Raw genomic sequence first — 26,129 nt, forward strand, 5'->3', positions numbered from 1 at the left:
TAATTCTTTAAAATGCACCTGGCGAGGTCGTTTGCAAAAGCACTCTTGGCCTACTTTTACTGCCGCTGACTTGATAGCAAAGAATTAGGCCAATACTTAGCACTTGTGGAAATTCTTCTCCTGAATTGATTTGGATTTGCCTCAGCTTCACACCCTTGATTGGTCTTTTTTGGGTAGACCAAAGTAAGTGGCAGTGTCTGCTCCAGAGTAAAGGTGGAAAAAATACACTGTGGCTGTCCTGTGACATGAGGAGGAACAAAATGTATTGAACCTGAAGCAACTGAATCATAATGACATCAAAACATCCATTTTAGCTGCAAAATCTTAGCTTAGTTAGCATAATACTAATTTTCATGGCTGCTTTAAAGTTGTAATTGCTCTTGTAACTGGTAGCCTTACATTCCATAGGTAATGTGAAATATCAGTTGCCCTAGAGAAGCCTAGTCTCTGCTCTTGGCAGCCAGAATATGAGAGCCAGGTCTGGGTGCAAGATCAGTGTTTTCACACCTTCCTGGATGAATATTCAAAGAGAGAGATAGATATATTATATATATATATATATATGGATATACATTCAAGGCTAATTTCAAGGATTACCCGCTCCAAGCTCAGGAGCGTTGTATCCTGACAAGAAGGAAATGGGGCAAGAAGGCCAGGAGACCTCCATGGATGCATAAGGAGTTACTGAGAAAACTCAGGAGGAAAAAGGAAGCTTATAGAAGGTGGAAGCAAGAACAGGCGGCGTGGGAGAAATACAGGGACATGTCCATTGTCATTGGTGGGATGCTAGGGATCAGGTCAGGAAAGCTAAGGCCCAGATAGAACTGAGTCTGGCAAGGGATGTGAAAGATAACAGGAAAGGCTTCTATAGGTATACCACAAACAAAAGACAGACTAAGGACAACGTGGGCCCCCTCTGGAAGCTAATGGGAGAACTGGCTACCCTGGATTTGGAGAGGGCTGAGGTTCTAAATTACTTCTTTGCCTCAGTTGAAAGAGGTGATCCTGCCCCTCTACTCTGCTTTTGTGAGACCCTGCTTGGAGCTTTGGGTGCAGTTCTGATGCCCTCAACATAAGAAGGACATGGAACTGTTGGAGCAAGTCCAGAGGGCCATGAGGATGATGAGGGGGCTGGAGCATTTCCTGTATGAAGATAGGCTGAGAAATTTGGGGCTGCTCAACCTGCCTCCTGCCCCTTGCGTAAGCACCTCTGATTAGGTGGCTGAGTCACCTTCAGCTCATGTGAATTCTGGGAAAGTGCCTGTCACTCTTTTTGATTCCAGAAGGACAAATGACATTGCTGGAGGAGATCTTAAGCACTCAGCTAGGTGGAGTAAGAGTGTGACTAGATGACGTCAATGTTAGCAAGTGCAGTCAAAATGGACCTTCGTAGTCAATCAGTTAAAGGTGAGGACCCAGCATCTACACCTGGCAGGGACTAGTCACGACTAGCTGTAGTCTGGTGCTGTGCAGTCAAAGCTTTGAGCACTGGATGCACTCCTGGAGCACATTTCATTTAAAATGGATTTGATTTCCATGCGTCAAGACTGGCCAGCAGTGCAAACCTAAATGTGGCAAGACTGGGAGACCAGGAGGTTTGCAGTGGAAGTGCGTTTCTTCTCTATCCCAAAATGCTAATGTAGCCATAGCTTAACTTCTTTTAGATTCCATGCCAAAAACGTGATAGAGATACTCTTCTGATTATATAGCTTGTGTTAAAGTTCAAGACCTCAATTTTTTTTCAGTTACCTGATGCTTCCAGGACATCACAACATTTGTGCTGTGTGTTCCAATAGGCAAAGGGCATTGTATAATTTAAATCTAGTGTACTCTGGAGATAGACTCATACAGTACTAATGACAGCAACTTCAGTGCATTTTGCTGCAAATTAGAGTATCTTCTTGCCATGAACTCTGCAGTCTTTGCCAAAATGCCAGATAGTCACCAATGAAAGCCATGGGATAAAGTGCTTGTTTGGATCATGGAGCTGTTATCTGAGCGATCAGTGTTCCAAAAAGGGAAAACACTTGCTGCATAGTACTTTCAAGGGGGCATTTGAACGATGAATTTGCAGGAAGCATGTTTCTGTTCCTGTTGTGAATATTTGATCTTTGGTTGTTACTAGAGATGTTATATCGTTAAACTGTTTTACTGAATACAGCTCGAAAATAAGCATGGAAGTTATACTTACTCCAGTCAAAAACCTGCATGAAGTGTGATAAATATTAAACCTGTTAAAAGTGCTAGTTCTTAATGACATGCCACACAAATTCATTTTATGGATAGAAAGGGACTATACCTTCTGCAAAATGTACTATTCCTAATCTCAGTAGTAATTTCAGTGTAGAACCCTTGTATTAGGCCCAGTTCAAACCTTGCTTTTACATCACTTTGGTGTTCTGGTTTTCTTTGGCTCTTGCTTGTGCTCCCTGGCTTTGTACCTGTCAGATGGTTCCTGGAAGTAGTTGCCAGGCTGATTCACAAGAGGAAGAGCCCCATCAGAGCTCACTTTCTCACCTGACCTTTGGAGACTGGGGCTGTTTCATTAGTATTGCTAATAGATTTCTCTCTGGAGGTAATTGAGTATTTCTAACTAGGTAAGGTCAATGCCACAAAGAGTGACGTTGTTTCAGGTGAAAAGAGGGCATGTTGGTTGAAATGTTACAGCAAACTGTACTGTCAAAGAGGCACTGCCGATCGGAAAAGGTCTCTGGCAGTTGGTTGCTTCAGACTACAACAGAGAAGTTTTCTGCAGCATAGTGCTGTCTTCATCTTAAATATAGCACCTGGTTTTATTTGTGGGGTTTTGTCTGCGTCTTTTGGTTTTCGTTTTTCTTTTTTTAATGGGAATTGAATTCTTAAAACATGTGAAGTGTTTCACTAGGGAGCTGAAAATGCTGCTGCTTCTCTCAGAATAGGTTTTTAAGACTCTTTAAGAAAAAATGAATGGCAAACTTCAGTACAGTGACCCTAGTTCAGGACTGCTGACAGCATGAGGAGGTTGTGAAGTAATGCCTTCCTGTCTCAGCAATGAAATTCCTCTTTGTGGAAACTTCTCTGCCTTCCTCAGTGTGGTGGCTCGTGCACTCTTCCTGAAGTGTAAATTCCTTACCCAAGACAATAAAACCAGAAACAGTACAACATTTATAGAGCTTCACCACCCCAAGTTTTGGAAAGCATCACCCTTTTGTCATGTCCTCTGTTTGGTTTTAAAAACCATATGCAGTTACCATGACAACTCTGGCCCACACTGGAAATCCCTTAGTGCGAGTTTCTGGCATGGCTTTTATTTGCATATGCTGCAAACAACAATGTCATTAAACAGGCTGGTGGTTATTCTTCCAGTCACTGACTGAGACAACTGATGTGACAATGATTACAACTTTCTAACTCCAGGTGAGAGTGGTCATGCACAGCTCTGTGCAGCTGAGTTTCCATGCTCACTGCTTTAATGTATTGCTCTGTTATAGAAAGAGATTTATTTACTTCTTTTTTCTTTGCAACCTGAAGCCATGCTTGCTTGTTTAAATTATCAGGGAACAGGGAAAATGGGAGTCACCATCCTTGTGAGACATTTTATTAATGCTTTCTTCTAATTTTGAGACTGTTTTGTCATTTTGTATAGATACGTTTATACTCTATGAATGCTTTTATTAATATTTTAAATTAACTTAAATCCTTAAAAAGGTCCTTATACTGTACTTTACCTTCTGAGTAAACAGTGACAACCAAAGCATACATTTAGTATCCAAAACTTGTTGTTCCTGTTTGAGACTTGGAAATCTATCTGAAAGTGATTGTTGGAATAATTTATAATAATGTGCAGCAATGCAGCCAGCTTGTGTTACCAAAGGCTTTATTTATGATTCATGTTACAGGCTGGCAGTAAGAGACAACATCTAATAACTTGGCTTTTTGGTTTTCTCTTCCTTTTTAGGAATTTCCATGGGATGCAGATCATGCTGCAGGACTGTGGTTGGGTAAAGGATGAGTTCTGCGTTTCTCTCAGGAGTCTTCCAACACATTTTCTAAATTACCTTTTAATGGTGTTCTAAGTGAGCTTATGTGAAACAAATAGCGTTGGATCATGAGTGAGGAAAAAAACTTCGGTGCATCCCACAAAATGTTGTCTCCTTCAAGAAGTACTAGCAGCTGCTCCTCCAAGCAGGGAAGTCGACAGGTAATGCAAACTTTCTTAACCCAACTGAAAACATTACTAAGATTGGCTGTTGTTTTTGCTCTTTGATGTCAGTAGATCTCTTAAACTCTGTTTTCCTGTTGCTTGCTTATCTTATGTCATCACTTCTTTGTTTTCCTTACTCTTTTTTATTTCTTCTTACTTTGAGTCATATGCAGTAAACACACATTATTGAATAGCAGGCATTTGTAAAACTAGAATGCTAGCAGTGAATTTGAATTTCTATCATGTTGTATGTATGGTGTCTTTATAGTGAAATATTGCTGCCATAGTGGCTTGGTCTCAGATCCTGGAATTCTATATCTTCCCTGTAAGATACCACTTTTGTGTCATCGTGTAATCGCTCTGCTTATTTCAAGTTTCTAGGGAAAGATGTACATGCATGTGTGAAAACACGCTTTTCTGAAACTTATCAGAGTTTTGAGAACAAAAAGGTGTTTGTGTATGCCTGTGTGTGATGGTTGTTGTAAAACTCTACTTTTGAAAATAAGTGAGTGTCACGTGATTCATCTGAGTGCCTAATGCAAAGGATGCTCCATTTTTTGCAGAGGGGTTGCTATTCTTTAACCATTATAATTTTAAAAGACATGTCTATGAGTGCTTGCACCTGAAGAGTGAGGCTGCCGAAGACAGTTTTTGTTTGTGGGCAAGAAATGTTGAACTGCAGCCACGCTGAGAATTAAGCTTAAAAATGCTCAATACATGCTTGCAAAGTCACGAGCACTATGCTCAAGGTAAACTTTGATTTGTACCAATGCTGGCTTAGTGGAGCTCTTGAACCTGCACAGGCCAAAATTTTAATTGAAGTTGAGCATCCCAAACCCCAAAAAGCTTTGGAGACTTCAGCTGTGTTTTGAAATAGCACTTGCTTTTCGGGGACTTGTGACTATACATACAATTGGCGAGGCAGACAGATCTGAACAAGTGATGCCTTTTGAAGTGCTGTGCCTGTAAGAAATGCTTTGCATTTCCAGGGTACCAAGCAAAAAAAGTCCTTGCTGTCAGGATGCCTTTTTTGTTTCCCTGGAACATTAATTTTTTTATATCCTGGGTATGAGAGTACCTTTGAAAAGTGTAATTTAAAACGTTTGGTATTGTCTGTTTCAACAGTTCCTGCCTGTCAAGTGTTTATCATGTAGTATTTAAATAGTAAGATTTACATGAGCATGACTAAACCCACTGGTGTATTACACAGCCTGTATAAGCTACCATACTTAAGCAGAAGCAGTTTCTATTATATATACTATTATTAGTGAGTCCTATTTCTTATCCGTTTTGTTCTCACCTGCTCTCTTTGCAGAAGAAACAGCTTAGGAGGGTTTAATGTCATCTTATCAATCCCCAATTTTTCAGTCTTTGATCCTTTCACAAAAATGCAAGGTGTACCTGTCCAAGGTGAGAGATGCAACCTGGTGGTTTGTTCGTATTCCTGATACATCCGTCCTTATTCATTGTAGTCATGCAGATGGCAGATTGCCTCATACACCTGTCAGGTCAGTCTAAATGAAGGTATAAAGTGGGTTGTTTCCCAAGATATATTGAAGTGATTATATGGAACATTGTGATAAGTAACTCCATTTTGATCCTAGATATATTCCTCTGTGCTGCATGTGGAAAGATGGGCATTTAAGTATAGCAGAGGCAGTACTCTGCAATACTTATTGACCTGTACACAGCAGTGCTTTGGGTGAGGGATGGAAATCTCCCTGTTGCTGTTCTCTAAAAGGCTCTGGTCTTGCAGATGATAAAGATTTTTACCTTTCTAGATAGACCCTCTCTAGTGTAGTTATCATATAGTAGTGTGGTGTAAATCATATGATATAAGGTGTATTATAAAATCTAAATTGTTAGTCTGGGCAGTGAGGATGTTACAACTTTCTTATGTCCTGTTTCTTTGCTCCCCCCTTCCCACAGATAATTCCTTGTCACAGCTGATGAAGTAGTTTTGTTTATATCATTAATTACTTCTTTTCTCACTCAGCCTCTATATTGGTAAATTGAAGCTTCACAGTCTGTCCCAACTAATACCCACCTACACAGGGCTGACAAGGCTGGGGATGAGTGATGCTAATGTCTGAGAATTATTTAATTTGCCCTTTTCATCTGTGTGTTAGTTTAAACGACAGCACTTCAGGTGTTCTATTAAGAAAACAGCAACAATCTGCAGTTTTCTAGAACTGTGAAAAATCCCCTAACCCAGAAAGTACCACATGCGCAGTATAGATCTCCAGCAGCTTCCCCTTCCGTCAAAGTCCTGGTATAAGAGTACAATGTAACATTGTTATGAGTACTTTATTAATAATATCATGGAAGTTTAAATAATTTTGTCTTATGATGTGCAGATTAGAGTGATGTGCTATGGTTTTGATACTCTGCTTCATCTTCCAGCTCCATGGAGGGCTTCTTGCTCCTCCTTCAAACACTTGAACCTCTCTCGGTGACCTTCAGGGCTAGGCTCACTGCAGCTTAATGACAGATCTGCATTATGGTGCTTTTCTCTGTACTACTGGTCTGACACAGAAATTCTTTTAATCTGATTAAGAAGAAGGGCATGCTGGAAAATGCAGAGGGAAGACTGGGAGATTCTGGGGGTGGGGTGGAGTTGGTTGTCCCCAGAATAATGGGATCTGCATGTTAAGCCTCAGATTTCCCAGGCACAGACTGCTGCTGATATGAACTAGCACTGTATAGTAAGCGACCTGAGTTTGCTGTGTGGAACCACAGTAGTGTAAGGCTGCTGTGTCTGCTAAAATTCAGTTACATGCAGAAGATGGGAGAATGTGTTAAAAAAGAGTTGACTTCAGCAGGGCTGCAGGACCTCGGCGGTGTGGGGGGGTCTTCTCCTTTTTTGCTACACTTGGTGCCCCCATTCTGCCAGATACATTTTGCAGTGTGAAAGGTTAACAGTTAATCCTGTTCCACTAAATTCACCTTGAAGCCCCATAGCAGGTTTGAGGATACTGCCACTTCCCACCTCCCTGCTCTTCTCTGTCCCTCCTTCAGTCATGGAAAGGGATCTGTTGCAATGAAGCCGTAGCTCAAACTGCATTTTGTGAGTAAGGAAGGAAAGCTGCTGTTGATCTTTACATTTAAATTGACCTGTGATCAAAATAAGATATAAGGTGGCAGCTATTTTTAAGTCTAATACGTTAAGTAACTTTTAAAATAGATTCAGTAGGGAAAAGGTTTATGTCTGGAGCGCCGCTTAAAAAACCTGATGTTCTAAAAAAGAAAATTAAATCATTTCTGCCCATTTTATGAACTGTAACAAATGCTTTAGTTGCAGCTGATGCCAACCCTTATCCTCCACAAAGCAGGTTTCTATTCTTGGCACTTTAAAATATTCTGTACAACTGACTGCATTTTACGCTGGAAGAAAACCTGGCACTGTCATCTGTGTCGTTCAGGGAGCTGCAACCGCAAGCTTTGGTCTGAGAGCCATTCAAGCTCATTACTTCATCCTTTCTTTTGAAGTAATTCACCTTGAGGAGCTGTACAGTACAGAATAATGCAGAAAATGAAGAGGCTTTTATTTTATTAAACAAAGAAAATTACTACAGTTACATAATAACAGGCTTATCTCTGAAGACCAAAGTGTATAGGTCGTTTTAATTCAGCAAGAGGAGGTATAAGCCAATTAGCAAATACAGAGTGATTTTTTTCTGGTGCTGATCTGAAATGAACAACTTTGGACCTGAGAAAAGTAAGAAGTGTGTTCATCCCTTGGCCTTGAGTGAAATTCCTGCCTGGGCAGCAAATGCAGTGTTGATCATCTTGGGCAGATACTGGCCCATAATGATACAGAGTATTTTCTAGGGTTGTAACCTTCAGACATGACCGATCTGGACATCAGAATTCTATGTTAATGCCATTCAGCTGGGAGTTCTGGAGGGTTTTTTGGGGTGGTGGTTGTTTGGGTTTTTTTAGTTTAGCACTGTGGTTTGGGATGTCTTTTTCAGTTCCCTGTTGTGGGATAAGAATCAGCAGAATCGACAATAATCTGAATGCTTTCAGTAGCTCTCAGGAAATCCTTGTTCTCCAATTTCATAGAATCATAGAATAGTTAGGGTTGGAAAGGACCTTAAGATCATAAAGTTCCAACCCCCTGCCATGGGCAGGGACACCTCACACTCAACCATGTCATCCAAGGCTCTATCCAACCTGGCCTTGAACACTGCCAGGGATGGAGCATTCACAACTTCCTTGGTCAACCTATTCCAGTGCCTCACCACCCTAACAGTAAAGAACTTCTTCCTTATATCCAACCTAACTTTCCCTATTTAAGTTTTAACCTGTTACCCCTTGTCTTATCACTACAGTCCCTAGTGAAAGTCCCTCCCCAACATCCTTATAGGCCCCCTTCAGATACTGGAAGGCTGCTATGAGGTCTTCATGCAGCCTTCTCTTCTCCAGGCTGAACAGCCCCAACTTTCTCATCCTGTCTTCATACGGGAGGTGCTCCAGTCCCCTGATCATTCTCATGGCCCTCCTCTGGACTTTTTCCAACAGATCCATGTCCTTTTTATGTTGAGGACACCAGAACTGCACACAGTACTCCAGGTGAGGTCTCACAAGAGCAGAGTAAAGGCACAGGATCAACTCCTTCAACCTGCTGGTCACAATCCTTTTGATGCAGTCCAGGATACAGTTGGCTTTCTGGGCTGTGAGCACACACTGAAGCTGTCTCATGTTCATTTTCTCATCGACCAGCACCCCCAAGTCCTTCTCCACAGGGCTGCTCTGAATCTCTTCTCTGCCCAGGCTGTAGCTGTGCCTGGGATTGCTCTGACCCAGGTGTAGGACCTTGCACTTGGTGTGGTTAAACTGCATGAGGTTGGCATCATCTCACTTCACAAGTGTGTCAAGGTCTCTCTGGATGGCATTCCTTCCCTCCAGCGTATCAACCGAACCACAAAGCTCGGTGTCATCGGCAAACTTGCTGAGGGCACACTCAATCCCACTGTCCATGTTACAGACAAAGACGTTGAACAGGATCGATCCCAACACCAATCCCTGAGGGACACCACTTGTTACTGGTCCCGAGCTGGACATTGAGCCATTGACCACAAATCTTTGCATGCAGCCACCAAATTGGTCAGGCAGGATTTCCCCTTAGTGAAGCCATGCTGGCTGTCACCAAGCACCTTGTTGTTTTCCATGTGCCTTAGCATGCCTTCCAGGAGAATCGGCTCCACGATTTTGCCAGGCACAGAGGTGAGACTGACTGTTCTGTAATTCCCTGTGTCATCCTTTTTCCCCTTCTTGAAAATGGGGGTTATATTTCCCTGTTTCCTGTCATCGGGAACTTCACCTGACTGCCATGATTTTTCAAATATGAGGGACAGTGGCTTAGCAACTTCATTCACCAGCTAAATTTGCTCCTCTGCTATTTCAAACAGATAAGAATAGGTGATAACCGATCAGCCTCATTCATTTGCCTCAATTTTAGAGAGTAAGCACTTTTTTTTCGCTTCTGCAGCTGCTCCCAGCAATAGCCAACTGATGCTTATTTCTCATTAAATGCTGTGACAGATCTGTTGCAAAACAAAATACTGGTCAGTACCCTTTAGGGTCTGGGTGAAGAGTGGACAGATCCAAAAGCAGTCACAGCAGCAGTGCTTTGAAAAATGTGGAGTTTGGGGGTTCGGGTGGAAAAGGCTGGGCTCTTCTGGACAGACATACATGGAAGAGGACCAGATGGTGTTAATGCAGCGTTGCATCTCGCAGCTGTTTATCCTCTGAGCTATTCCTTGCCCTTCCTTGGGTAACGTAGTTAGTGAAATAATTTTGTGCTTTTAAAGGATATGCTTCTAATTCAACAAAGCTGCCTTTACATAAAGCTTGCAATTGAAGTGTGAGTAGGAAACTTGCCTTCACCACCTGGGATTTAGCAGGCCATTGGGCCTGCTTGATGGGAAGAAGTGCTACCACTTTAGCTTTCCTTCCTATTTTCACACTTTTTAGTTAAGGCACATTCTTGGCCACCTCACTCACCTGAAGAACAGTGAGAAATACGGGTTTCCTGCAGGAACATGGGAGACACCTTGTGTCCGGACTGCAGGAGAAGCCCAGACAAAACTGGAGTTGCAATGCAGGCCAGGATATGCTCCTTATTTTAAAGTCTGACTAAAACTGTTGACACTGTGTATATCCCAGGTAGATGTAATTGGTGGAGCTGTTTCTCAGCTGCTTCCTTTCTCTTCACCTCATATGCACGATGCGTCATGGTCTGTCTCACTTCAGGAGTCCCTTTCTTTCTAACCTGTTCTTAGAGAAAGATGAATCTGGATTCCTCTGTTTTTCTTGATTGTGTTAAAATTTCTGCTTGTCTCCAGCAAGCAGACCACTCTATCAACCATATACTGTGTTTAAACTTAACAAAGTCTTTTGAGAGCGTGTTATGAAGTTGAAGAAAGTTGTTTAATTAGGTATAATATTAGAATATGGAAAGGTATCTGTTGTTCACGATTCTTGACTTAGATTAGTTCTCAGTGGAAAAGTCACGTGTTTGGGTACTGCAGTTTAATATATTTTAGTGAAGGCAAGGGAAATAGCTTGCTTGGTCATCAGGCAAAACAGCTTTTAAGCTCTTCTGGCTAATTTTAAAAAAGAAATAAATACATAAATGCAACATTTTTCTTAATATTGTAGGTACTCCTGTTAGTTCTTAATGAGAATTATCTCTCACTAGTTCCATCAGGTTTCTTGCTTTTTAGAATGTTTAACTTGTTTTCATAATTTGAAGTCATCTAATGTCAAGATTATTTTTTATATTGGCTCATTTAATCATATTTTCTCAAGAGATGAGATTTTATCCACATGTGGACAGTTAAGCGGGCGTAAGCTCAGCTATTACTAAAGTTAATGTAAATTGTAGCATTATAGTTTATTTGATTATATTTTAAAGAGGCTTTCTGTCATAATAACAGTCTCAGCCCTTGTGATTATATAAGGGTTAGTAAATAGTATTTAACAGGGAAAAGAAATACAAGACCACTGCAGAAGCTATTTAGTGGTCTAATATTTACATAAAGACTATGGACTGTGACTTCTGATTTTCAACAGGAAAAATATGATTTCAGTATTATTGGTTAGAAATAAGGGTATCTAAGTAGCTGTGAAAATACCTCTCAAACTTGAGGGGTTACAAAACTGAGAAGGATAAAACCCAAGCTTGTAGGGGCAGAATTTGTGTGTTGTGATAACAATTTCAGTTAGGACAACCGCAGAGTTGGCTTACCTTCAGGTAGTAGAACATCACTGGGTGGTGTGTAGGGTGTTAAGTGACAGGAGCTGCTTAGCCCCACATTTCCACTGGTGGTGTGTTGTGAACTCTAGCCTGGGAAGCAGAGCAGCTTTCTGGTTTGTTCTATAAAGTGCAGTGCAAGGGAAAAGAATAATTAAATAGCGGAGTGCCACCAGTAATGTAGTGAAATAAGAGGTCACATTCTTTAAGCTGTTTAATGAATGTATTTTTGAAGATGGTTTGCTGTTATGCCTTGTTACTCAAGTAATGAGTGTATCACCTGATGTAATTTTTTCTAGGTTTCTAGGGGTGAATGCTAAGGACTCTGGAGATGGATAAATGAGCACAACTAGCACTCTTGCTGGTTCTTGTTTCATTTTTGTTTGAAAGGTTTTCTGTCAGGCAATTTCTTTTTGAGAATAGTTCCCCATGTATCTTGCGGAGAGAACCACAAGTACCTGGTACAGTTTTGTTTTCCCCAAAGTGTTTCATACTTGCCCTTTTTTGTCATTAAATGCTCTATGTTAAAGTATTCTGTCTTTTTCAAATATATGAGGGTGGTTCCGGCACATGACATTTCCTGTCAGTTGTCCACAGTTGTAGATTTGTTAAATCCTATGGTAGTTAGCAATAAATAATTCATGAGATCTCTGATCAGAATTCTTGAAACTCAGGTCACATTGTCATTAGCAGTCCTTCCATAAATAAGAACTGTAAAAATACTGTGACATTCATTCTCTTCTCTGTTATGCTGCTGCAGGGTCTTTCATTTAAGAGCTCCTCATGGCAAAAAGAGAGATTAATTAGAGGTGTATCTGATGCAGGGTGGTTTTTATTTTTGTTGTACTCTTCCTTTGTGTCATGTCCTTATAAGTACTTGAGTTACTTCCCTAGGTTTTTTGTATGTTTTTATTTAATGTAATGATTTTTACTTTAGGGAGGCTGCAATTCACACCAAACACAAAACCTTGAGCTAATGAATATAGAGTAAGGAGTTTTGTAGAAAAGGTCTTAACTTTCAGCATCTCTTATTTCTGCTTCATAACTTACAAAACATGTCCTTTTTGCATAGGCTGTTTGCAGAAGGGTTTATATGCTAAGTGGTAACTAGGCTGTGGCTATACACTGTATGTATAGAAAAATATACATATAAAATTCTGGTAAGCATATACATTCATTGAAGCATGGTGCCATATAAACAGTGTTTTGTTTGGTTCATATCATTTCTATCAAAAGAATATTGTCTCTGGGAAGATACATAAAAAAGTATAAAGAGAAATCTAAGGTTAGATTTCAGCATAGTTTTGTTTTTGTTTTTGTTTTTAATTTTATTTATGGCTTTTTTCCTCATGAATCTCTCTTAACAATTCTGTTCTTTGGAAGAAATATGATCTACATCTGGTTTTTCTGTTTAAGCAGGACAGCTGGGAGATTGTAGAAGGGCTCCGAGGAGCAATGAATTGTACCCAGGAGCCACAGAAGCAGGAGGGCTGCTTGCTGAAAAAGAGGAAATGGCCTTTGAAGGGCTGGCACAAGGTAGGAAAGGAATGTGTATCTGTAAGCCTGATGCTGTGAGAGTGAGACTTACTTGGTATGGTTTTGTGGCAAAAGGATTACTGAAGAGCAGGGAAAGTGTTCTCCAAAGAAATGGGTGGGGGGGGGGTGGTGGTGAAGGTGTGATGGGTTTTTGTTTGGTGGTTTTTAGGGTGTTTTGGTTAGTTGGTTTTAATTCTCTGCATTTCTGTTTACAGAGATACTTCTTTTTGGACAGAGGGATTTTGAAGTATTCTAAATGCCAAGCTGATGTAAGTGATCCTAACCTTTTAAGGCTGTTATAAAGTAAAACCACTGTTTTATCCAAAATAACAGTAATTCCATATTGCTAGCAATAGGAAATAGAGTTTCAGCAGTAGGCCAAAGGGGGGGGAAGGCAGTTTCAGCAGGTAATATATAATATCTGTCTTTTTGCTTCATTCTGGAGTGACTGTATTCTTTTTACTTTTTTTTGCAGATAGAGAGAGGGAAGCTTCATGGCTGTATTGATGTTGGACTTTCTGTCATGTCTGTAAAGAAATCAACAAAATGCATAGATTTGGATACAGAAGAGCAGATATACCATCTGAAGGTAGGTCTTCACGATTGTTATAACCTTCCTCCCAAAATGGCAACATTAGCTCATTAGCTGTATATAGTGGAGGTCTGTAATTTAAATTAAAAAACCTACCTTTTAGTCTCAGCAGGCTAGTTTACACTAGTTTATAACATGAGAGGCCTTATTGTACTGTTCCAGAGTCAGTAACCCTGTTCTGAATAGAAACTTTGAAGATGTCTCATATTTGGCAGCACTCTTTTCACCCAGCAGTTTTTTCAGGAAAAGCACTTGTTGCACAAATGCTTTTTTTTACAGTACTTTTATCTTGCTCTTTGTCTTATCTGTAGGAAGCATTTTTCACTGCCAAGTATGCAGCTTCATCTATCCTTATGGAATAAAATGTTTTAAAATACACCACCAAAATCAAATTTCTACTTGTAGTTAAGTAAACCTTGACTAAATCTTAAAAGTGGCAATTAAGAAATGACAAATTAAATGGGATTTTTTAATTTATATTGGGTGGTTTTCCATCTACAAGTTGCTAAGTGTTGTGTTCTGCATTGGAAGTCGTAACTATACCAACTCAAGTTTCTCTTTTTGTTGACTTTATCCTGTGATTAATTTTCTGTCATGATTAAGCACATAAGTATGCATTTTAGTAGGAGCATCATTAGAAAAACTTTTGTGATATTCAGTAGAGGTCAGCCAGGGCAGCTGTCTAATGAGTACAAAATACCTTAGTTTCTTTGTTAGTGATTTTGCGTGTGAATGCTATAAACCCTGCATTTTTGTGTAGGTGAAATCTCAGGAGTTGTTTGATGAATGGGTAGCAAAACTTCGTCATCACAGGATGTACCGTCAGAATGAAATCTCCATGTTTCCTCATGACGTCAATAACCTCTTCTTCCCTGTGTCTACTACTACGGACTCTGTCCCTGGTTTCTGTGATTCTACCCCAGGTAGAAAGGTAATTGTTGTGGTTTATAAATAAAGACCTTTCATCAGGGATTAAAATTGGCTGATTCATATTTATTAAGTAAAGGGCATAATGCAAGTTTGTGGTGGGGTTTAAGTTATGATCTGAAATGTCAAGAGCAAAATGTTTATTGATTTATTCCCAAGCCATTTTCTCTGTGGTGCTGTCAGATCTTATAATATTCTCTCACTGTTTAACACAGCAAATTGATGTGTTAAATGGTGACTTTTAAAACTGCATGTTGAGTTAGAATCCTCATAATTTTTGACATCATTCAGTATTTGTCCGACCTGTGCTGGTGACTATTACTCTGGGTCACAGAAGAGCATTCAGCTGATTGACTTTTTCTCCTTTTTTCATTTATCCTTTGGCTACTAAAACATCTCTTTCTACATTAATGAATCTGACTAGTGAGGGGTATATAGGAATTATCCAGGAGCCATCACGTGTGGCTGCTTTTAATATTTTTTAACTGAGGTAAAAGCATTATTCAGACCAAGCCAAGGACCATGTTGTAGGTGGGTATATGATCTAGATGAGTCTGGTTGACAAAGTACTCTTCAGGTAAAGTCTGTGACTAAGATTCACAAATGACCTGACAAATGCTCAGTCCAAAACTGACCTCTCTGATTCAGTCCTTGTGGAAGAGTGATAGAGATCTGTGCCTGAATACAATTTCTGTGCCTTCAGGAGTCTGGACATTGACATTCACCCAAAGAAGCTCTTCTGCTCCAGTTTAGATTCAGTCATCTCTTTTGAGAATAATGTGGTGGTTTTTTTTAGTGATACTGTGTTACTATAACTGTAGTGACTGTTTCTGTCAACTCCAGAGTGGCTCCTAAGCAGTTGCCTCTTTGTTATCCGCTTAAGGTTTCCTTTTCCCTGAGTATTTTGCTGAATGATCTGAGTGGGCTTGTTCCCCACTAGCTGCAGTTCGTAACTTTGGTAGTGTTATCCTGTAACTGTCCATAAGTTTTACCAAACACAAACGTGCCTGAAAAGCTTTTGGCTATTGCTTGAGAGGGAGGGGATCTGTTTGGGCAGGCAGCTGAAAGAACAGCAACTCACCCTGAGGTAATGGAGCTGTTCTGCAAAGAGCTGTCTGCGTGCTTTCTGTGGTGCCAGCACCTCTGTGCCTCTGACAACCTGCTCTTTCTTGAGGCTGTGTCCGCAAGGAAATGGCAAACCGCCTGTGACCTTTCAGTCCTTTTCTCCCAAAAGACAGCAGGGATAGAAGGGGAGAAGAATATTGAGGGCAAAAGTGAAACGTAGCAAAATCTGTGATATATCTATGCCTGTGCTCTCCAGAAAACAAAAAGGAAAAAGAAAGGGAAAGAAAAAAAAAAAAAGGAAAAGTTAAAAAAAAAAAGAATCCATGTGATCCATATCTAAAATCTATGCTCAATGTCAGGAAACGAACCATTTCTTCTTTAGCATGAAATTCACTTCTGATTTATTAATCCAGATTTGCACTGAAAAGAAGCCTTACTTATTTTCATGTGAAAAATAGAAGGGGATAGTTCTTAAGCTGCGGTTAATCACCTTAGCTCTGCTGAAGCTAAATGGAAGTTTGCCAATTTACACCAGCCCTAGCTTGATGTTAGTTGCATCAATCCAGCAGTTAGGTTATTTTAAGAAAAATATGTAGAGTGAATTTGGCATTGCATTTTATTTGCTTTTAGAAACATCTGATCAGTTTTCACATCTGGTTTTTGTTGCTGTTGGCAGGTAGGTGTATGTATCCACATATGTACATGTGGGATTCTTGGATTCTAAAGCTTAGCCTTGCTGATCAAAAGCAAAAACTATGCTAACTGGAGCTACACACACTCTCCTGCCTGTTTCTTGGCAAAGCCTACTTCCTGCTTCCTTCCTGCTCATCCCCCTCATGTATATGAGTTCTGGAGAAGTTGGCTATATGGGATAGATTTCTGAAGAGATAAATACGGGATTTTTTTCACAAAATGCCAATACAGTTGCTCATCTTTTAAATTCAGCTTACTTGTGCTTTTGAAGGCACTAGGGTTACTATTTGAGAATACATACATAGATGACTAAAGCTCATAACAGCTTTATGTAGGAATGAAAACCTAAACTACACAGATTAGTTTTAAAATAGTTTAAAAATAAGTATGCTTATTGCTGCTTACTACTCTTGCATGCTGACTATATAAATTGACACAGGGCTGAATGACATCATGTGGACAGTGCATTTTATTTGAGTCTGTGTGGATAAGTTTGAAAATGATTACTGAGATACTGTAAAAAAGTAGTATTTACCAGGATGAGGTGTATGGTCACACATGTGTTAAGGCCTGTCAAGCCAAATCCATGCTAAAGTCATACAACCTTGAGGAGTAATATTTTTAAATAACATCTATTAGATCTTGCTTTCTTCACTGAAAAACAGCTTCAACAAATATGTATGTTACATTTAAGTTACTTTTGGGGCTTCTTTGAGGAGCCTGGAGAAGGAACAGAATGTCCAACTGGTCCTGTTCAGATATGATGCTTCAACTGTATTAAGTTGACTTAACTCATGCGGAACTTTGCCCTTCCTCAAAATTTGGCTTTCTGAAAATTATGGTTCCTTTACTGCTTGTGGACAGCAGTTATGTTAGATATCCTGACATTACGCTCAACGACTGCACACCTAGTCTAGCTCATATGCTTTTTTTCCCTCCATGTTGTTGATTCCTTCAGTCCTGATCATGGACTTCCACTGTTGGTTGTTGAAATCTGTGCATATAACATTAAAATACTGGTTTTTAATAATCCATTTGTTCTTTGTAATAGGCAAGCAGCTTGACCAAACAGAATTCATTGTCAGCCGGAGGTAACTTGTCATTTTCCTTTTCGAGTAATGAGTCCAGGATTTCGTCTTGGCTACAGTCTTCTGAAGACATGGACAAATGCTCAAGAGGTAATGATATTTGAAGAAAGTTTAAAGTAGCCTAAGATTTCCCCTAGTTTCTCTTGACACTGAGAGTACTACACTGTTCAATGGTCATTAGAGTTTTTTTATGAAGCTGGTGGAAGGAAAGGGGTGGTTGTTGATTAACTAGCCTACTCATCTTCAGAAGGACTAGTGAATCTGAATGTGGGGGTATCAATTGTGGGCACCTCTTCAATGAACAAATACATTTTAGTACATTTCCTTTTATATACAAACATCACATTCAGTAGTAATTGAACTTTCTTAAGCAGTGTATTCAAAAAGGGAAGCATCCAAAAAAATTGACAAAGCACTAAATCTTTGTACTTGAAAGTCACCTTCAGCTTTCATGCTTTCCTAAGAGCATGAAGATCTTTCTCATGTTGGTAGTGTCTGTGTGACAGACACTGTGTGACACTTAGTAAAGTTCTACCTACCAGTGAGCTTCAGCTCTAATACAGGGGTGCCTCATCTAGGATCTGAATGTACAATTCAGTCTTGATGCCTATGGCATTGTTATCCTCACCATGAGGAGCTCTTGACTAGTCCCAAACTGCAGTAATTATCACATTATTCACATTTCTCTGCAGCCAACTGGGATAAAGTACCATGGTCATTATACACATCATATAGATGCATTTAAATATACTGAACTTGAAGATAGAATATAAGTGTTTTAGCCAGTTATCTAAGAATGAGCTTTTAGTTAATGAATAACTTAAGCTAGTTACAATTGAAATTAACCTAAAAAACAAACAACTTTCCCTGTGTCTGTACCTTAGGGCAACTGAAAATATTCTCTTGTTCAAAACAGAGCTCTCCAACTGTCACACATACTTACTGGAAATGAACCAGCTGTTACAGAGCATGGATGTTCTTCACAGGACATACTCAGCGCCTGCTATAAATGCTATGCAGGTTTGTTGTTTAAAAAACAAAACCAAAACAGTTTTCCCTTGCAATTCCGAACAGCAACCCCAAATCCTAAAGGATCAATGTACTCTTAACTCTGCTGATTTTATGGCAATCTGTATTATTTTTGTCCTGTGTGTTAAAAGGTTGGACCTTTTGAAAGCCCAAAGAAGGAGAAAAGAACACACAGGAGGTGGCGATCCAGAGTTGTTGGAAAAGAGCCTAAAGGAATGTTACAGGTAAATTCAGTCAATGCCCATCTTTCTCTAAATCTTAGTTATTGATCACTTCTGGGTGTGACCAGTTTAGGAAATATGAATACTTTTTAAGTAGTGTCCTGTGCTAGATCATTTTAAGTGGTAATATATCAGACAAAACATGAATATGTTGTTATTGCTATCCACAAAAGAATTTGTGCTGTTACTTTCAGGATACTGGCCATGTTTTTTACTCATGTTTTCAATCTGCCTCCAATGTTGGGGGGGTTGCTGTGGTGTTTTGCTGTGGTTTTGGTTTGGTTGGTTGGGGTTTATCAGTACAGGTTTTTGCAATTTCTCCAGGTAGATTTGTACACATTTGCATCCAGAGATGAAGCAATTAGATACTTACAAGTGAGGAAAAATAATATAGCATACGCTACAGCTCTCAAAGAGCTTTTTTCTTGGAGTTTTGCTGTATTTCCGATTACAGTATCTTGGGAAAAGTCATATCTGTGGTTTCATATACCATGTACTTCCAAGACTATTGGTAGTTGACAGTTTTTCCAGTTTGGTGCCTCCAACATGTAACGCAGCTGGCTACAACCAAAATTTCCTTTATAGTTTGTAAAACCATCATGAATGGCTGTCCTCCTTACAGGTGCCTTCAGTATTTTCTGCCCCTATGAGACTGCATGCTTCCAATCCAAACTTATCTACAATAGATTTCGTAGAGGAGAAAAATTACTCCGATGGCTCTGAAACATCATCAGAATTTACTAAAATGCAAGAGGACTTATTTCACATTGCACATAAAGGTAAATGAAATTGTCTCTTCTGTGTGGCTGTATATTATCGTGATTTAAATAATGAAGTGACTCCTGAGAATGTTTAGAAAGAGCAGAAAATGCCCTGCCTGCTTTTAATTCTCTTGAAGAACTGCAATGTTGAGCTCTTGAGTCATTTGAAAAAACATATCTTAAACATCACTTAAAAAAAAATAATAATTTAATGAAGGGCAGTGCTTTCTTTGATGTGCTAAAGACCTAAATTGCCAAAAGGTAAAAATCCTAAACTTAATTGCTACAAACACAACAGCAGATTATACTCTTTTGTGCTTGTGTGCATATGTGTGTATATGAGCACATGTATGTTTCTATACTTGGCGTGCTTCACTGTATTTCAGTCAACATTTGTTGGTGATGCAAGGGTTGCTATGGTAGTAACCTATTTTTAGTGAATACAGAAGAGAATACCCTGTAAAGCAGCCAGAGGGGCAGCTTGACTAGAGATGTTTCTTCTCTCCAAATTATTTTTCATTAGCAATGCTTTGCTCCATCACCCTCACACCAGAAATATTTTAATAGTTTTAAGTGATCTTCGTGGGAAAGGCATCTCAGCATTTATATCTGAAAGACTTCTGGAAGTGCTGGCTTTGTCCCCTTTTGCACAACATAATGGTCGATGTTATCAATAGGCATTCTTTGCTTGTTGTCCCCCCTGGTGCTGATGTATCTTGATTCCATTACATAAGGAATGTATCCGAGTTGTAAACTTCATAAAGTCAGTTATAGTCAAAACTGATGTATCTTTTCCAAGAAGAGAAAAGAAGCGGGGATAGGGCACAGTTGGACAAGTTGCTGTTAAGCAGAGCAAAGAAATCACCTACTCAAGATGATCTCACCTGAAATATCCATGTCAGAAACTTTGGTTAGATTCACCCAAGCATTTGAGAGACAGTAGACTTGGTACTGTTTAATAGTGTCATTTTATTAAGAATACTTACAACTTTTTTCCAAAGTTGTTTCATATCACACGCCTTCCAAAACAGGGTAGTGATGGGAACTTTTGCTTTGGCTTTTGATAAAAATTAAATAAAATGTAACATTAGTACTTTAGTATGGAATAATTCTTGAAAAATCTAACTCAGTAAATGACAAATTACTAAATGACATTTAAGGTCATTGAAGATTCGGGTCATGTCATCCATATCTGAAAGGCTTACAATAGATTGTAGTGGGTACATCTTCCTCTCACCACATGTGATACTGTTAAAGAGTTCTTCAAGTAGGTTAAAGTTAGAGAATTAGCTTTAGTAATGATTCGCAGTGTTGAAATATACCTGAAGAATATCCTCTTAGAAGAGGAAATTAGGTTACATCAAATACTTAATGAAGCATCGATGATTCGCATTAACCCAGAGTGGATAATTAGAAGAGAGAGGTAAAAGAGATTTCTTGTTCTTTACCTTTTCCATGCATTCATGCTCAGATTTTATAGCTCCATTTCCCTGCAAATGGATACATTTTTGCATTGGCAGTTTTTGTGACTGTATTGGAAGGCTTGATTAGGCCCTTGGAAATTCTCTTGATTCCCCAGCCAGATGAATGTTGAAATCCTACATAAACAAATATTACTCCAATAAATTTTTATTCCTCGTGGTTAAAGAAATGAGGAAATGTTTTAGTTGTAAAACCAAAACAAAACACAAACAACAAAAAAAAACCCAAAGAAAGTGCATTCCCTTTTAAAAATCCAGTGATTTTAAAAATTGTATGATCTGTTGTCTGATTTCAGTGTTTCAGGCTGGTGATACTGGCTCAGGAAAGAGTAGAAATGGCAGTGTAATGTGCACAACATTCAGGATCTGACCCTTTGACTGACTAAATCATCTAACGAGCTGACATTTTTCTTATCCTCAAAAGAGAGAACAAAATGCAACACCACAGTTGATTTGCCTGTGGGGAAGCTACTAACCCCATAGCTGTGGCACAGTATGTGTTATAGATGCTTTTTGATATTTTTTTCTATTTTACTTTTTTTCTTCCCTCTCTTCTCCCCCACTGGAGTTCTTAAAGGAATATGGAGTAGAGTCATGACCATCTGAAGATGCAAGCTAATTGGGGAACAAAAGCAAGAGAGGAGCAGATGTGGTTAGTTAGCTTTGTCACCATCTGTCACAAATAATCACAGTAATTTTGACTGTGCCTAATATAGTCAACATGGTAGCATTCACATTTCTCCTACTAAAAAATCTACCCTATAACCTTCATTAATATTACTTGGTTTTAGTAACCCACTCTGGATCTCTCAATGTAAATTCTTGTTTCTGTCACCATAAACGATGTTTCATTGAAGTTTTACATAGTTGGTATGTGTACAATTGGTAGCTGGTTTTAACTCACTTTTAATGAAATGTTTCTAGTTTACTTCACCTTGAGGTCGGCTTTCAGCACTATATCTACAGAGAGGGAAAAGATGAAGCAGATGCTGGAGCACGATGCATCCTCATCTCCATCTGCGCAAATAGCTGGCTTGAAGAACGCCTTAACATCTGTAAGTGACATGCTGAAGTTCAGCAAGTTTCATTGTTGTCAGATACTACTTTAAAATTTCACAATAGTTGGTTTCTTTAGTGTCTGTTCTGTGCTAGAATTTTCAATATTGAATCACAGTATGTTATTATATATGGTATTTTTCAGAGACACTTTCCTAAATGTTAAAGGTATTGTGAAATCACTGAAGTTTGATAGATCAATTTTGGTATACAGTATAACATGTATCTTTTAATATTAAGAAACGGAAGGCAATGATAAGTCTACTTTATCTTGAAACGCGCACCATTTAATCAGTCAGTTCTGGTAGTTTGCAGGTTTCCTTTTTTTTCTTTTTCCTTTTCTTTTCCTAAGCAGCACTGTATGACTTGCCATAAAATAAAGGTGAGAGTGGCTGAAAGCACTCAGCTCTCCCTTGTAATGCACTAGAGCTTCACTATGCTACACCAAGACACTGCAAAGCAAATTCAAATACAACGTGTTAGTATTGGCTTCCAATTAATTGTTTAAAAGCAGTAATGGAGCTGTTAGGGCAGAGTTCTAAATGACCAAAGATTGTGCTCTTTAAAAAGGTTTTTGGATGGTGTGCTTTTTGTAATTAGTTGAGACCAGAACGTTTAGGTTGGTCTTCTTTGAATGATTCAATCAGTGGTCTGATTTCAAAGCAATGAGGACCATCATTACCATGGTCTTAAAATCTCAGTGTTCGTTGCGAATTCCTAATCAGAGGCAGGGGAGACTCCGGTATTGATAAATGTGATAGAGATCACTAAAGAATTATTTCAGTATGAAAACTTCCCTTTGCTTTACAGAAACTGCATATGGTTACAGTTTTTCAAGCATATAACATGCCTCTTTGCCTAGAACTTTAGAGGCCATGATGTCTATAGGAATTACATAAAGCTGAAACCTGTTGTGTAATAGCTATACTCACTCACTTGCACTTCTTTGTTTCTGGCTTTCAGATGTTCACCTTCTGATGTTTGAATAGGTGACTTTTGTGTTTCCAGTGTTATTTGCCTCACATTTTATATCAAAAAGTCTGTTTTAAAGATTTCTGAACTCGGTGAACACTCAGCTTAGCATGAAATCTTTTTTCTGAGTAATGGAATTCTGTTGTCCATCTTCATCGCTTAAATGTCTTACAAAATTCATGCTTTTAGGTTTTATCTGATACTTAATAAGCCTTTTGTAGCCCATCCAGAAGTCATTCGTGAAACTTGGCAGTTTGAACAGAGGTTAACACCCATGACAGCTATTCTTAGCCTGCAGCTCTGTAAAGCCATGATGGCAACAGAAATTTTCTCACACTGTACAGCAGTAATCCTGTAGGAGAAAGGAATAAGCTTCCTTTGAAGACATATGGAAGCACAGATATAATAAACTTGACATATTTCTAAGACTTCCTTGCAAGAGAGTCCTGTGTTGATGACTTTGATTTAGTGTTACTGTTCATTTGTTTGTTTTCTGTAGATGAGGAACCAAGTATCAGACTCACAGGTTGAAAAGTATCAAGCTTATGTCTGTTTTGCTGTCATCAGCCTGGCAGGGGAAGAAAAGCGAACAGATTTAAAGTGAATAAAACACCACAAAATTAGCATCTCTGCCTCCACTTCTCCTTCATAGTAACCTTGACTTACACAAAGTCCAAGAAAAGCAAATACAGTGGGGAAAAGTATAATATTTTTATTTTGGAGTGTCCCGGGTTTAGCAGTAGCAGGAAGAAGACAATAGAAGGAAGAAAACACTTTGTAGCAAACAATGAAAATTGGAAGATGCTATTACAGGGAAGCTGTGTAAATATTTTTTTCCCACTTGTTTGATGTTGGTTTAATACAATGTTGTCCACTTGAACACCTGACACAGAAGTGATACATGCCTGTGTGTCAAGTTCAGACCACCACACATATATAAAGCCAGAAATGAGTTTCTCCCCTCCATCACTACTTTGAACTTACAGTCTTTCCTGCCCTCAAGGCTATTTCCAACAAAAATTATTGTCAACATCAGAAGCATTTGTGGGACAAGTGGATGCGTAAACAGCAGGGTTTTCCACATCCTAGTGTAGATTCAGATCACTAAAATGGGCAGTAAGTCTTCAGCATTGTTCCAAAATTAGTAACCCAATCTTTTCTTTCAGAGATACTTTCATTGTGGGCAAGGTTGCATTCTCTGCCTACAAGTCTACTCTAACTGACATCTGTCCATCATGCACCCAGCATGAGTAAATAACATACAACAAACATGAGTTTGCAGTAGAGGCTTTTTATTCTGATCACTGCCACTACAAGCTGGTAGGACACAAACCATACATGTCTGAATTTAAGTCTTATTTCTCTGTCAGTGCAAGGCAAAGGGAACTGTCAGTATACCAGGCTAATGGGAAAATCAGATGGTTTTGAATGTGGCAAGAGCAAGAATTTAATGTTGACAGAGGCTAGGTTGGAGATAGGAAAGGTGCTTAGAAAGATAAAAAGATGAGGAAAATTCATTTATAACTTACTAAATCAGCTTGCATAACCTGCTGACTTGAAATATCCCTGCCAACTTTGGCTTTTTTTCTCCATTTATGTGTCTTTTCCCTCACACTGAACAAAAATAGTTTTAATTTTAGAGATGAGCAAGATTTGAAGCATTTATAATAAATGATTTGCTGGACCAGTACAATATCATACGGTAGTGGTTTTTTATGCTGCACTTTGAATAATCTGAGCCCCTTTTTCCACAATAAAACCAAGTTCAAATTAGTTGAGAGAACTTTATATCCCCAATATTTTTGTTAAATATTCCAGGCAATAGCACAAAACACAGATCTTAAAGACCGGTTATGCAGAATACATGCCGAATCTATGATCCTTGATTCAGCATCTAATGCAAAATCAAGTCCAGATTTGGTGAAGGTAGGTATGGATTTCATCTTTCAGTGGTGTGTATTCCTCAAGCCCCTATACCTAGACAGTGCTGCACAGCTGTATCTTGTCCTGTTCTTAACATCTTTGCTGTGGTGTATTGTGTTAGTAAAATGAGTCTGCTTTCGTGGTTATGAGTCATTTCTGATGATGCGCTGTGCAATATTTGATTTCAAAGACTTCCCTTGTGAGCAGTTTTCCTGAGCACACTTCCATTGCTTTTTGTTAGTGGTTCCTGGTGGTCTCCCTTGCCTCCTGCCCGCTTCCCATTCAGCATGAACAGACCTGCTGCCTTGTTACTCTTGTACTACTGTTTCTCTCCCCCTTATTCCCTTGTTAGTTTTCAACTTCTGTACTGCTTTCTGTTGCCTGTTTAAATATTGTTAGTCCAAACCAGTGTCTCCCAGTGTGGATCATGTAAGGTTTAGAACAACTATCAGACATTTCCATGAAAAGATCAAAAATATGAGATGTACAAGAGCACTTTCTGCCATTTAGTTTTCTTTGTGCGAAGGCAGGGAGTCTTCTACATACCCAGTTAGCCAGTTGGAGATGTACTGATTTTCAGACACTTTTTTGGCTTGCTGCAGAATGCAGGTGAATGCGGTATATTTATAGGTCATGGGATCTACGTGTTAATAGTGCTGGTGAGGGAAGCAAGAACTGTGCTATTTCTGATGGATTTTCCTAAATGTTAACTTGCACAGAAACTTCTGCTGTAGTTGTATTATAAATCTTCCATTAGAACTTGAGTGGATGTAGTGCTGGGGGTTTTATATAACTTATTATTTCCTTTTATTTTTAAAGACCGTTTAGTCATTCCGTCTGTTCACTTCTGGTTTAGTTCTGTTTTAGTCGAGCTGATTTTTGGTCATATTTAGCTGTTCAGGGCTTTTTTGGTGGTGGTGGTTGGAGCTTTTCTTCCTATTTGAGGTAGTTTTAAGGTAGTTTATTGTTCTAATGCCTGCTGCTTTTAGTCCCATGAGAATCTGAACAACACTTAAATTGTTATCCATACAAGCATTAATCTGTTGTTTTTACTTTCAGGAGTTCTTTATTTCCTTATTTAGTGGGAGTCCTTTCAATGATAATAGATTCTGATACTTGTTCTATGCAGTATGCACACACAACAAAAATAGCTTTCAAAGTGTTATTTAGAGATTCAATTCACAAATTCCTTCTGCCCTGGTTTGGGATGGAACTTAAGGATGAAATTTCTTATACTGAAGAAGTTTCATTTTACATCTGTGGGAGGACTGTCATCCAGCAATGCTGCTGTGAAGAAGACAGGGCTACTGCACAAAACTTGGCTCCCAGTGCTGTGATAGA

General features: G+C 39.1%; 1 protein-coding gene across 2 annotated transcripts in view; it reads left to right on the top strand.

The window, feature by feature from the left end:
- The first annotated feature begins 3,942 nt into the window (after positions 1-3,942).
- The window catches only part of OSBPL3 (oxysterol binding protein like 3), a 39,020-nt gene continuing 16,833 nt past the window's right edge, over positions 3,943-26,129 (top strand). The window contains exons 1-11 of one of the 2 annotated variants that reach the window (XM_061370307.1): positions 3,943-4,180; positions 12,864-12,980; positions 13,196-13,249; positions 13,456-13,569; positions 14,333-14,503; positions 17,309-17,435; positions 18,262-18,365; positions 18,506-18,598; positions 19,218-19,374; positions 21,762-21,892; positions 24,684-24,791. In XM_061370307.1, the coding sequence (XP_061226291.1) occupies positions 4,088-4,180; positions 12,864-12,980; positions 13,196-13,249; positions 13,456-13,569; positions 14,333-14,503; positions 17,309-17,435; positions 18,262-18,365; positions 18,506-18,598; positions 19,218-19,374; positions 21,762-21,892; positions 24,684-24,791 (1,269 nt within the window). In that variant the 5' untranslated portion in view covers positions 3,943-4,087. The remainder of the gene's footprint in view (positions 4,181-12,863; positions 12,981-13,195; positions 13,250-13,455; positions 13,570-14,332; positions 14,504-17,308; positions 17,436-18,261; positions 18,366-18,505; positions 18,599-19,217; positions 19,375-21,761; positions 21,893-24,683; positions 24,792-26,129) is intronic. The other variant, XM_061370308.1, reaches the window with a different exon arrangement.

Source organism: Neopsephotus bourkii, unplaced genomic scaffold (assembly GCF_033783945.1).
Source record: "Neopsephotus bourkii isolate Nb327-2 ecotype Australia unplaced genomic scaffold, CSIRO-AGI_Nbou_v1 NB_1539, whole genome shotgun sequence".
In the NCBI taxonomy this organism is placed as follows: Eukaryota; Metazoa; Chordata; class Aves; order Psittaciformes; family Psittacidae; genus Neopsephotus; species Neopsephotus bourkii.